General features: G+C 36.6%; 1 protein-coding gene across 16 annotated transcripts in view; it reads right to left on the bottom strand.

Annotated features, from left to right (window-relative positions):
- Positions 1-14323, bottom strand: part of nrxn2 (neurexin 2) — a 335460-nt gene that overhangs the window by 67889 nt on the left and 253248 nt on the right. For all 16 annotated transcript variants that reach the window (XM_018093463.2, XM_018093466.2, XM_018093462.2 and 13 more), the window contains one exon: positions 1685-1866. In XM_018093463.2, coding sequence (XP_017948952.1) covers positions 1685-1866 — 182 coding nt within the window. The remainder of the gene's footprint in view (positions 1-1684; positions 1867-14323) is intronic.

Below are 14323 nucleotides of genomic sequence, written 5' to 3'. Positions count from 1 at the left end.
AAGGCACCATTACTAGTAACATATTTCAATGTAGATTTAAATATCTATGTTACACAAAACATTCTGGCATGCAGAACAGGTGCCTTACACCTCTTAGGCTAAGGCTCATGCCACACCATGCATATGGCGTATATTTTTGGCAAGCTGAAAATACTCACCATATGCTCCTACCTGTGCCTGCACCCGAATGAATGTAATACGCTCGGGTGCAGGCACATGTAGCCGAAATCCCCATAAAAATGCAAGAGAATGCAAAGTCTTGTGTTTTTATGCGTATATCAGCTACATGTGCCTGCACCCAAGCGTATTCCATTCATTCGCATGGTGTGGCATTAGCGTTATTGAGTGTGTTCTCAATTACCCTTAATTCCATATGAGTTTTATAAGAAACTGATGTTGAAATCCTGAGACTGGGGCCAGTATTTTGAACCCATACAGTGTCAGGTGTGACAGCAACTGGTGATCTGCCACTGATTCCACATTCCATACGTAAATATAAGTAAGAGCAAATGGAAAACAATGTAAACAGTATTTTTTTTATTCACTGTTGGTGTTTAGATTTATGTTTGCGACTGGCCTACATAGCCAAGTGGATAGTACTTCCTTGTTGCTTTAACCAGAAAGTTTTCCTCAAGTGCCCATAGTAAAAGAATGCCAGTCATCCTCACTAAATAAAACTAAGGCTGATGGTACACAGGGAGTTTTGACCACTGCCTTGGTAAAAATGCCCCTAATTACCTGTGAGTGGTGATCTAACCTGTGATTAGACCTGCCACCCCACTAAAAATAGAAACATGTATAATGCATTCCAAAAAATGTAAAAATCTGTAAAGTAATAAGCTGTTGCATAAATTATGCTTAGTAACCCAATATGAAAATGGTTTAAAATATAGAAATGTTCTAATTATTTAAACAGATTGCTCAGTTTTCTATACACAAGTAAGAAGTAATGACACCTTCACGCTAAAGCATGTATTCAGTAACCATAGCTAAATTACTAAAAAAAGAAATCACCTACAAATATCATATGATGTCAAATGCTTACTTTTGCTCACTTTGGAGAGGGAATCTTATGCATATGGTATACTTAAAAAATGGTAACCTTCAGTCATCGCAAGAGGGATGAGAAATCCTTCCCTGCTTTTGTAAACTATATCTCTCAGAAGTCTTAGCTGGTTGTTGGCTTTTACTGGGAATGTTATAGGCTGCAATTCATAATAAGAAGTGTAATGCACGTCTACAATTTTATGTAACCCTATCAAGAATTAACTTTTCAGCTACCAGTTGTTGTAGGTTGTAGTGTTAGTGCATGCATTTCTGAAAATACACTGTCAAAACACCCACAAATCCTTTTTTATGTCTTGTAATGTAGTAGAAATTATTATTATTATTATTATTATTATTATTGCAGGCTAGAGAGTTCCTTTGCAGACCAATGTCAAGTTTTCTTCAAAAAGTCAGCAAGTATTGCATGCAGTATCATATGATTTGTATAGTGGTGTAAAAGGTTCTACATGGACCTATGAATGATAAAAAAAATGCCTTCCTTTTATATTATTATTATTAATAATAACATGTATTCATAAAGCGCAAAGTGGGCTTGCTTTTATATGTAGATTTGAAACTTGTACTAGCATATGCATGAATGTATGTGGCAATTGTATACAAGCAGTCAGTTCCTTACTATGTGAAGCTGTAAGTAGTCTCCCAGACCAGTGGCACTATCCACTCGGAGTAAAACTGCATCCTTCTGTTGGGTGGTGAAACCAACTGCAAGACGATCAGCTCTTGTACTTGGTCGATCATTTGGGGGCCAGGTATAGGTAATGAGTGCTCCTCCTTTCCCAAAAATGTAGGTGGTGCCAGCTGAAAAAGGAAGGGGAATAGAAATGTAAGTTGCAGAAAGGAAAGTGTTTATCACAAAGAGCGATTACTGTAAGCAGGTAAGATAGATTAAAACAACAAAAAGTTGTGCATAAACAGCCCAGCAGATAAAATGGTTAAGACATTCCATTGGTAGTACCTAGATAAAACAAATGCTGTATTTTTCCGTATCCTGTTAGCCCGAAGAAGTCTTAATTGACATTGCCAAAATTACAAATTGCTTTTGCTAGGTGCGTTGCAATCACAAATGCCTGTGAGCCCCTCATTTTTATTTCCTAGTAATTTCTGTGCCATCTTCTTTTGATGTATTTGTTTTGAGTAGCATTATATTAGCTTTGACCCGCACAATGACAGCAGCTTTATTTGGTAGGCTGGGCATTATTAAGAGGTGATTGTGGGGTATTGCAATGAAAATGTTTTTCCCATTATTCAAGAAATTCAAACATTAGTTATACAACAGAAAAATATACGGTAGCAGAGTTTATTGTTTATAGGAAGGATTTTATTAAAAAAATGTGTGTTTTTTTCATCACTTAAAATGAACATTTTGTAATGTCATTTTCATATAGGTATAAAGAGGGCATACAGGTATAAAATCTATTATGCAGAAACCTGTTATCCGCAAAGTTTAGAATTATCTCCCATACAATCAATAATAAGCAAATAATTTTGTATTTTAAGAATGATTTCCTTTTGTCTCTGTAATAATAAAACAGTCCCTTGTAGTTAATGGTAACTAAGCTATAATTAAATTTTATTGGAGGCAAAATGATTACGTTGGGTTCAATTAATGTTTAAATGATTATTTTAGTAGCTTCAAGGTATGGAGATCCAAATTACAGAAAGATCCCTTATCTGGAAAACCCCAGGTCCCAAGCATTCTGGATAACAGGTTTCATACCAGTATTAGCAAACACTTTTGTTCCTCGGCTGTCTGTTTGTGTCACTGCAAAATAACTAGTTACATTTACAGTTACAAAGTCTTAAAATGGACATTTAAGAACTCCTACACTATAGACACTGGCATATTTGCTAAAGCACTATAGAGCACAAAATTGCCCCATAAAACTGTCAATTAACTAAGCACTGGCTGTACCTGCAGAGAGGCGAGAGCTACATTTTGCAGCACCAAGATGCATAGGGCACACTCACAGGTAGTCCTGTACTTAACATATTCCCTGAGCAGTAAGTGGGTCTGGAGTGACTTGTGTCTCCATCTCTTACCCATGTGCCACCCCTCTTGTCTACAGACCTGATAGCCACAAACAGTGATTCATATGCAAAAACACAGCTCTGTAGTTATAATTTCTATGTTACCCTAGATAGAGCAGAAGTAAGTTATATACCTCTGTGGCAAACTGTTTTTTTCTTCTTTTTTGACTTCCTCTGGGTCAGCTAGGTTAGGCTCTAATGTTAGGGTAAATGTGGAAGAAAATGTACAGGTGGATGCCCATATATTTAGGCACTATGTTATGCCCTTTGGTCTTAACACCACTGAGTCCTGTATTATATGCCAACACTGTGCTATACCATGCAGGTACTGTGCTATATTGTCAATAAAGTGCTATATAAGATGCCGTGTTAGAACTAGGGTTAGGCAGAAGAGGCAACTTCCCAGTGTGAAGCCATGGTCTAATCAATAAGTACCATCTACTACTGTATCTTCTCCTTTACTGTACAAATCAGCCTGTGTGTTGGTAGCACCATGGGAGGGAAGCACACCATTGCCCCTTGCCTTTGGTGGCAAAGCTCCTTTTTCAGCTCTGTCAGATATTGGCCCTGTGTTATACAATACAGGACATTCTGGCCCAATGTTAAAAAATAAAGGTTCAGTTTTAAAAGCTGTTTTGTTGTAAAATACAAGCCACATGTTATATTAGATGCTGGATCTATGTTACAGAATATGTGTGTTATATTTAATAGAAGGGGAGAGAATATATAACTTAAAGCTGCTTCAGACTTATAAATACCAAATAATGCTGGTCATTTGTTATGCTTACAAGCTCTTTGATATATCAGAAACCACCTCTCTACTGTATCCAATGCTTTGTTATAACATGCAGACCCTGCTTAATATTAGGCTGTTTTGTGTTGTGAATTGCTCTCCTATATTATACCATATTGTTCTGTTGCTTGAGTCATGGAAGAAGATGCATCGGTAACTTAGTAATTTTGACATTGTGTTGTATGTGAAAATTATAGTTTACTTTGCTTGCTGCTTTATGCTGCAAAGCTTATTGTTACCACTTTATGCTGTTTCCAAAATAAAATTGCATTTGAATTCTTGAAAGCAGCCTGGCACTTTGTTATTCAGTTTAGAAAGAGTAACCATTTTTTCTTAATGGAATCCTCCCCAGTTAATTAGTTGCCCCTGTTGTGAGCACTGAGAGTTGAGGAAAGAACTTTGTTTTTAATTAAAAAATGATAACGAGCACTAATTTCACACTGCAAGAAGAAAATGGGAGAGGAGGGAAGACTGAAATAACTATAAGTTGTGAAGATTTTTTTTTATAACAGATTATTGATATCTAATAAACAAAGCAAAGCATCAAACAGAAGTAATGCCTTTTTATCTTCTGTACATTTTGGTCCAAACAATTGTAAGAAAAGAAATTAGAAGAATAGGTAACCTGCTCCTTATATTTTATATGAATTATAGTCTGGCAATATTGTACTTGCGGGTCAGGTGACTATAGCATAAAAATGCATTTGCCAAGATTTTCTTTTGTAATCATCTGACCGTGGATGCACCTATGGGATCAGGTGATTCCCATATAAATGAATAGGGAGTGACTATTGTCATTATTTTTTACAATATCCCCTTGACAAGCTGGAAAATGTTTGGGTGCCAAGGTTGCAGATATGTGCCTTTACCCTTAATTAAAAATGCAAATCAAAAGAAGTAACAGTAATCCAAATTATCTTACAATTACATTGCCATCAACATAATACTTAGGGGCACATTTACTAACCCACGGACGGGCCGAATGCGTCCGATTGCGTTTTTTTCGTAATGATCGGTAATTTTGCGATTTTTTTCTTTTTTTTTTCGCGATTTTTTCGGTGTCTTTACGATTTTTGCGAAAAAACGCGAGTTTTTCGTAGCCATTCCGAAAGTTGCACAAAGTTGCGATTTTTTCATAGCGTTAAAACTTGCGTGAAACGTCGCGCCTTTTAAGTTTTAACGCTACGAAAAAGGCGCGACTTTGCGTGCAAGTGTTAACGCTACGAAAAAATCGCGACTTTGCGCAACTTTCATAATGGCTACGAAAAACTCGCGTTTTTTCGCAAAAATCGTAAAGACGCCGAAAAAATCGCAAAAAATACGAAAAAGTCGCAAAATGTTCGTTTCCAATCGGAATTTTTCCAATTCGGATTCGAAATCGTGTCTTAGTAAATCAGCCCCTTATTGTTTTATTGCTTTCCTCATAATGAGATAGGTTCGATTTGATGATAAAAACGTGTCTATTAATTTACTTCCAGATTTCTCCATAGGCTTCTATTGAGTTTTCAGATGATAAACCATGAGATATGTTTAGTCAAATAGAATCTAGCCCAGTGTGTACCTGTACTGTATTTTGAATATCTATTTTTTGCATTTCAGTAATAAATTATTATAGGAACTGTTCAGTCATGGGTTGTAAAACATAAATACAGAGAAAAATATAGCAATCATATTGTATTAAATTGTCTTATATTTTCATTATGTGCACATTTTATTGGGATTGTCGTTGCATTGTATCAATCTGTATTTCCTAATAACAATTATAGTTAACATAGTTCCGCTCTTTAACATTCATTTGCATATAAATAGTATCCAGTTTATTCCAAAACAGACATTTATATCATTTAGCCCCAGTTAAAGGGAAATGAAACCATGGGTTATGTAATAAAAGGTGCAACGTTTGCTACAGGCCTACCAGTTATAGTAACCAGTCAGATAGCATTTGCTGGTCACCTGTTTAGAAGTAAACATCTTATTGATTATTAAGAGTTATTTCACCTTTGTTTTTTTATTATTACATAGGAAATGTTTAAATCTCAGTTTATTTTGTCATTCTCAGAACATTTCACATCTTATAAAATTATATATATATAATATATATATATATAACTTATAAAAGTTACAATCTGTACTTTTGCACCTTAACAGGCATACATATGTTGCCTTTAATGAATACATATATAGAAATATTACAAAGTAAGCTTTCTGGACTAGAGAGGGTCTTCGGCATGACATTTTACAGCCTCTGTAACTCTATCTTTAACCTCTTTGTCTTTTAAGAAGAGGCTGTTGCAAAACTGACAATGAGATTTAAGTCCTGTCTATTCCTTGTGCAATAAGGCTTTATTTATTAAAGGCATGCAAAGTGCAACTAACTGGCACAAATGGCCATTTTTTTTTTACCTGTAATGCACTATTCTTTCCCAGCATTCCAGTGTAATTGTGACAAAGTGACATAGAGATTTGCATCTGGTAGTGAATATCACTGGATTTAAAGGTTGATTGAGCCTACTTTTGGTTGGGAAAACAAAAGTATTTTGTGAGACCCCCCCCCCCTTGTAAACTTTACACTACCTGCACTGCTAAAGAACTCCCATAGTGGGCGACCATGTTGGGACACACGCATAATAATAGAGTGCTCCAGCTTGCTCCTCATTCACATGTGTGCACTTACTCATTATGCACATGCATGTGCCCCTACATGGCTACCCACACCCAAGTGGAGTGCTAGAAACAATTTTTGCATGCTAGGATCCTAATTAGAAAATTGGAGTTGCTCTATCTAGCTATCTATCTGTCTGTCTATTTATTATTTATCTGTCTATCTTTCTCTACATCTATTTATGTATCATTATATCTGTAATTTCCCTGACTTTCTATATACAAAGATACACTCATATTACCCACATTCTGAATGGGTTTTATTTCATGTGGCATAAGATATCTTAAATTATTATTAAATTCAAACTTTGAAGTGTGGAAATATATGCCGGAAGCAGCTTGTGAACCTTTTTCCTTTCAAATAAATCATTTCTCTTTGTGCCATGAGCATCTCATTCTAGATTATGAACGCTGCAGAGCTATTACACAGCTCAGTACTAGCAGAGTAAATGAAATATGTAAGATCATCCAAAGTTCTACTTGAGACAGATTTTACAAGCTTTTGGGGCATATTTATCAAAGCATGAAAAGACAGTTCTCCTGGGATTTATTTCAGAGAATTAATACTCCAAAAACCCATACAAGTGGATATTGTACAGATTTGTTTTTTCAACCTTATGATAAACATGTCCCATGAAATACAGAAACATTCTTTAACAAGGACAGTATTATATGATATAGTTCTTCTGAGAGAATGGCAGCTTAAGAATGGATTTTCAATTATTGTTCTATATATATATTTTGCCAACACATTTATACAGCACTTTACACATTTACAGCTAATCTGCCTTGAAAGAAAGCAACTGTCCATCATGCTTTAGATGCTCTGCATATCCCTCTATATAATGCCTTGAAATGTACTTATACAGAGTAATCATGCCCCCTCACAAGCGCCTTTTCTCCAGTACAAACAAACCCATTTTTTATTGTTTTTCCTTATAGTCTAATTCTCAATTTCTTTTACCATTTTATTTTAGTCATGGTTTCCCAAAACCTTGGCAGAATGGTAGGTATTTTGGTAGACATTTGACATAATTCTTATTTTAAAAACCAAATCAAATTATTTCATGAAACTAATGATGCACTGCTTACTTACTGACCTCTTATTTCAGTAAAGGTTATTTAGGCTAGATTTAATTAACTGTCTATGTTTCCTGTATGAAAGATATATGATATGATCTATATGAATTAAAAGTAACCACCCTCTTGCAAGAATACAGCAATATTTGAAAGGCCTATCCAGAAAGACCCAGCAGATAAATCTTGTAGAGTAATGAGCGGGCCTTTAACCAACTCCTAGCACCTATAATGTGCTTATACATACTGAAAGACTGGAAACTACTGTATGTAATTTTCCACTTAATTTGATTTTTCTTAATTCTCTCCTTTTAATTCTGTTGAGCTCTTCTTTCTTTTTATTGTTTTGGCTTCCCACAGGTTTGTATTCTTCTACTTAAGTGGTACAATTTCCAGGAAAGCTTTGTACACTTTGTTTCTAATGGCCTTTTAGGTCTCTTCCCTCTGTGTATGGCATCTCTAACCCTATTTATAATGTGACTAATTTGTTTCTCATTGTCTCTTGATGACTGTCCCATGAGAACAGAAAACCTTTGAGGCTGTGTGTTGCTTTTTTATGCACTATGATTATATTCATATGTTTAAATTGTTGTTTACCGAGGACATGATGAAGAGATTTATTCTTATGCTGTTACTTCATGCACACATGGGTAGGTTAATATTGGTATATTGCATATGGTTGTCTCTGTCTCTCAGGTGGTACAGAAAAATGTTCTGAAATAATAAAGCTGTGAAGCACAGAAGACAAAGCACAGGGCTGAAACTCATGCTAGGAACACAAAAAATAAGTCAGAGTGGTCCTTTGAGCACTTTGAGCAATTTACAGTCGTTTTTCATTTGTGGTGATTTCTGAGATAATACCAGGCTTTTGGCTCATCATCAACCCTAAAGGTCCCCATACACGTTAAGATTCGCTCGTTTGGCGAGATCGCCAAGCAAGCGGATCTTCACCCGATATCCCCACCTACGTGTTGGGCCCTGGGGCCAAACAATCGCATAATATTGGCGGCAATGGCAGCCAATTTCAGGCCAGATATCGGTCGGGCAGACTCCTCGTTTCTGCCCCTACACGGGCCGATAAGCTGCCGAATCAGTCCAAGGGACCTTTACTGTCTGTGCACTTCCTGTATTGTGAGTTAACTCTAAAATTGCTTGGTCTGTTTGTGACTTTTGTGACAACGGGTAAGTGAATACAGTTCCACCATATAATGCATATTGTTGCTAATGCTTTAATGTTTTTAAATACACCTACATATTTAGCACACAGTTCAGTGTAGGACTTCTGTTGAATGAGGAGCAATGACATGGCCAAAATGTGGTACTAACATCTCAATTATTGTAAAATGTATGTAAAGAGATAAAATAATAAAATAGCAGCTGGTCACTACTATGACGTGGGTTAGACTAAGCACTTACAATTTCTCTTTATTTGGTGTTTTACTAGAGTTTGACTATGTGTTAAAGGCTCACTTCACCTTTAAATTAGCTTTGAATAATTTATATATTGATATTTTCTGTTCTTACTAACTTTTCAATTGGTGTCATTTTTATAGTTTTTAGATCATTTGCCTCTCCTTTCTCTTTCCAGCTTTCAAATTGGGGTCACTGACCCCATCAGGCAAAAAATGATTGCTCTGTGAAGCTCCAATTTTATTGTGATCATTACATTTTATTGCTTATCATTGTCTATTTTAACCTTCTTCTATTCATTTTCCAGCCTCTAATTCAAACCAATGTCTGTTTGCTAGGGTAAACTAGAGAATGAGGTAACTACTGAAAAAGAAAAAGCTTAACACATAAAAAATAAAAATGAATAGCATGGCCTACAGCAGGGATCCCCAAACTTTCATACCCATGAGCCACATTCAAATGGAGAAAGTGTTGGAGAGCAACACAAGCATGAAAAATGGTTCATGGGGGTAACAAGAAGACCTATAATTGGCTACTTAATAGCCCCTATGTGGACTGGCAGCCTACAGAAGGCTCTGTTTAGCATTATACTTGGTTTTTTATGCCTCCAAAACTTGCCTCATTATCAGAAATTGAAAAATGAGCCCCTGCTTTGAGGCCTCTGGGAGCAACATCCAAGGGGTTGGGGAGCAACATGTTGCTCACAAGCCACTGGTTGGGGAACACTGGCCTACAGCATACTGACAGTTAATTAAAAGGTGAATTACCCTTTTAACAAAACATACATACAGTCCTATGGTGGGGACCAGATTATATAAATTGTATACAACAGGTAGAGGATCTTTTATCAGAAATGCTTGGGGCCTGGGGTTTTCTGGATAAGGAATCTTTCCGAGGATATTGGATCACCATGCCTTAAGTCTGTTAAAAATAATTTAAACATTAAATAAACCCAATAAGATTGTTTTGCCACCAACATGGATTCATGCAACTTATTTTCCATCAAGTACAAGGTACTGTTTTATTATTACTGAAAAAAGGAAATCATTTTTAAAAAAAATTAGAATTATATACCGTATATACTCAAGTATAAGCCGAGTTTTTCAGCACCCAAAATGTGCTGAAAAATAAACCCTCGGCTTATACTTGAGTCCCTCCAACTAACACCCTCTGCTACCTGATTCCCTGTGTGCTCTTCTGTGCTCCGCTGCTTCCTGGTTCCTTGCCCCGCCCCCCAGCGTGACATCACACGCTCCCTGCTCTCAGCTCCGGTGTCTGTGTCTAAGGGGGAGGGAGAGCCTTTACAAGCAGGCAGGAATGGAACTGTTTGAAGCAGGCAGGCAACGGAACATCAAGCATGTATGCTATTGAGGTGAGGAGGGAGGGAGAGGCAGGGAGCTCCTTGAAGTAAACCTCAAGCTGAATCCTCTCAGTTTATGATGTGCTCCTTTTGATAGACAGGTTGCGGAACAAGGCATTAATGAGTGATTACTTCTCCAGGTGACCCTGCTAGAGGAGGCAGTAGGGGGGAGCCTGGCATCTCGCATACTCATTCCCTGCACGTATTTGTTCAGTAAGATTGATAAATCCTAATTTTATTGCAATTTATATTGATTATTGAAACTTAGAAGCTGCTGCATTTCCCATCCTAGGCTTATACTTGAGTCAATAGGTTTTTCCAGTTACCTCGGCTTATATTCGGATCGGCTTATACTCGAGTATATACGGTACTTAAAATAGAGTCTGGGGGATATGGCCTACTTGTAATTTGGAGTTTTCTCGATAACGGGTTTTCCGCTAATATATCCCACACCTATATACTATAAATGATTTTTACCCTAAACAAAAGAAGTCCCATTACAGATGACACTCCTATGCTTTTTTAGTCTACATACAGTTCTTTGACATTCATTTAGGGGCAGTGATAACTGGCATGTTCATTCTTTCTAGGATTGCAATGAATCCACTGTTTTAGGATCCGGCTGAACAATTTAGCTGAATACTGTATCAAATCCAAATGTGCATATGCAAATTAGGACTCGGGAGGATTAAAGAGAACCCTATGCGAAGCGCCAGGCCAGATCCCAAACCGAATCCTGGTGCATTCCTAATTCTTTCAAAAATTAAATATTAAGCATATTATAGCTATGATATATTCAAACAAAGCCACGGTCATTCCTAAAATCAGAAAAATAAAAAATGGACTTTATTGTCCAACACACAAACATAATAATAATAAACTAGATAATACATTATTTCCACAGAATTGCAGGTTTGGGGGCCTGCGCTGGGTCAGGCAGCTGCCGTACCCAAAGAATATACTAAAAGTTAGTGGTTTTCAGTAACACAATGAAAAATGATCCAAGGGAAGGGCATAGAAAACACATTTGGATCAGTGTTTGGATCACATTAAAGAAATGTTCTTCTCACATCATCTTCTCTACCTCCATTTCAGCCTTTTGCATATCCTTGGATAATGTCCAAACAGGGAAAAATGTAGACTGCAGGTCTGGGTGCTGGTTGGGAGTTGGTACAGTAGGTCTGGGTCTACCTGATTAGACTTGTACAAGTATTTTTAAAAATATTGTTATGTAAGCAATAATGATTCATCTCTCATGAAATCTAAAACTCTATTTTCTATTTATAATATAAAAAAAGAAAATATAACACTATTAAACCAGGTATTCCTGTATATTAGATATTTGTAGTTAGTGCAAATAAACTGCTTAAACTACATGTCACTGAGTCTGAAAAAAAAATCTAAGGGCATAATATTCTATTAAAATTCTACTGTCTACAAAGAAATAAAACAAGGCTATAATATGAAAAAATAGTAAAATATAAAAATGATTTGTTTCCTGTAGTGTCATTGTTCCACTTCAGTGTTTTAAATGTTTACTCTCACACTTAGGGGCCTATTTATTATGCTGTGTAAAAAACAGCTACAAAATACACCACACATTGCCAGACTTTGCCGCTTAAAAAACAGCATTATTTGTTTCCGCATTTTTCTTTCACTGGAAATTCGCCATTTATTTTACACACTTTTTACACCTTTTTTTGCGAATGTCATTTTGCACAGCATAATAAATAGATAAGAACAGATAATCTATAGATAAGAATACATGTATATACCTTGTATACTTTTGTGTGTATGTGTCTGATGACCAATGACCTGATAAATATAGATTTTGCATGCTCGCACTTTTCTACTTTAATCAGTGTCTGGCTGATTTCCTGCTACTAAAAGCAAAGGAGAGAAAGGTAAAAAGGACAACAAGAGGAAGGAGGGGGCATTACTGGGAAAGGGGGAGATGGATTGTGTGGGGAAGAAAAATAGTGAGCCTGGAAGGGTTGTCACTCGCCACATTTTTATATTTAGGCTGAAGCTGCTGTAGGCATGTGAGGATTGGGGTTATGGGTGTGGATGTTACTTAAATGAAGTTTGCCCTAAATGTTTTGACAGAGCTATAAGGAGTGCTGGACAATCAATATATCCTAGAGTTCTAAACCCTAAAAATGAATTTAGTTAAAAATGCCGTATTTTATATGCTGACCTTACTGCACCGGCCTGAAGGTTCAGCATCTCTATAGCAGCAATGGTCCAGGCCTTCAAAGTTGTCACAGGAGCTCCCCATCTTGGATTCTGTTAAAAGTGTCACATGCTCAGAGTGCTCTGAGCAGCTGTTGAGATGTTGAGCTTAGGGGTCACCACAAATTATTAAGCAGAAACTTAGGTTGGCCTTTAATATAAGCTGATGCTTTTACAAGGCTGATAAATTTGATGCTAGTTGCACTGGATTCAGAGCTGCCATGTAGAAATTATCTGTATTAACTACTAATCTGTATATATAGTATATTCTGTGTCCGTCGCTAAGGTTGATGCCACACGGGCGTATTCTTGGCAAGCCGAAAAAAACGCTTGCCGAGAATACGCCCCACTACTGTGCACTTTCCCTACCTTGTGCCTGCACCCAAATGAATGAAATACGCTTGGGTGCAGGCACATGTAACCGATATCGGTAAAAAACGTGAGATTCCGTATCTTCGGCAGATAACGGCTACATGTGCCTGCACCCAAGTGTATTTCATGGATTCGGGTGCAGGCACAGGTAGGAGCGTACGGCAGTATTTCTGGCAAGCGATTTTCGACTTGCTGAAAATAAACGCCATGTGCAGTGAATCAGCAGAAAAGGAGATGGGGAGCTACTGGGGGCATATTTGGGGGCACATATCTTCCCTGCTAAAGGGCTGTGGTTGCCTTGGGCTGGTACAAAAGTCCAAAACATAATGTACAACATTTCTAGCCTACATCTTTAGTTAGACTTTAGTTCTCCTTTAAAAGTAATCTAAAAGGAAGTGGAAGTGAAGTATTGGATCACTAGGCAGAAAGTCTGATCACAATGTTGGTACTCTAGACTGGGAATGACCTCTTTCCAAAAAGTGATTTAGCCTGAAGCGGACCATACTAGAAAAAAAGGCACCTTCAGTTATGGTTATTTTTTGGTATATAGCAGTTCACTGCAAACCATTTTTTTATTTATTGCAAGTTTTTAACAGGTCAGCAAAACTCTAATAATACTTAAATCTGCTCTAGTCGTGCTTCCTCCATTTCTTTGCACAGTTATCTGTGCTGCTCAGCTATCTTGTGTGAATCCAATACATGATCAAATCAGGAAGTATGCACTATACAGTGGATAATGCATTTCCTGACAAAATTATTTAAAAGTATAGAGTCAATGAAAGGTTGCAGTTATTTTCTTCCCATTAAGCAATTACCAGGAGGGAAAAGGAAAATCCATTTTTCTGTTTTCCCCTTTGCAATCCCATAATAACATATTGAGAGTTATAATGACTGTTATACTATATGAAACTTTATGGTGCACAACCAAAAAGAGAAAAAGACAGACTAGCAGGGTTTTCTCTTCATATGTAGAAAAAATACAAAACTAAAAAGTTGTAGTGGGCTCTTAAAGTAATACTGACATACTTTTACTTCTTATTGTATCCCCAGGACCCATGAAACATTTTTCTTTTTTAATTCATAAAAATTATAATTACTTCCCCGGCACATGAAGAGAAGCAATAACGAATTAAGTTTACGAGTATGTTTGTTTCCCAGATCGAAGTTACTTTTTGATTTTAATGTTATATTTCTCTCTCTCTTTCTTTCTCTTCTCTTTCTCTATATTTATGCATACATACACTAATATCTATTATTTGTATTCTGAATGGTCAATTCAATTTTTAGCATATTCATACAGCATATAAATATAGCATATAGTG

The sequence above is a fragment of the Xenopus tropicalis genome, chromosome 4 (genome assembly GCF_000004195.4).
Source record: "Xenopus tropicalis strain Nigerian chromosome 4, UCB_Xtro_10.0, whole genome shotgun sequence".
Classification (NCBI taxonomy): domain Eukaryota; kingdom Metazoa; phylum Chordata; class Amphibia; order Anura; family Pipidae; genus Xenopus; species Xenopus tropicalis.
The sequence above is the reverse complement of the archived record's forward strand: the minus strand, read 5'-3'. Positions and strand labels throughout refer to the sequence as shown.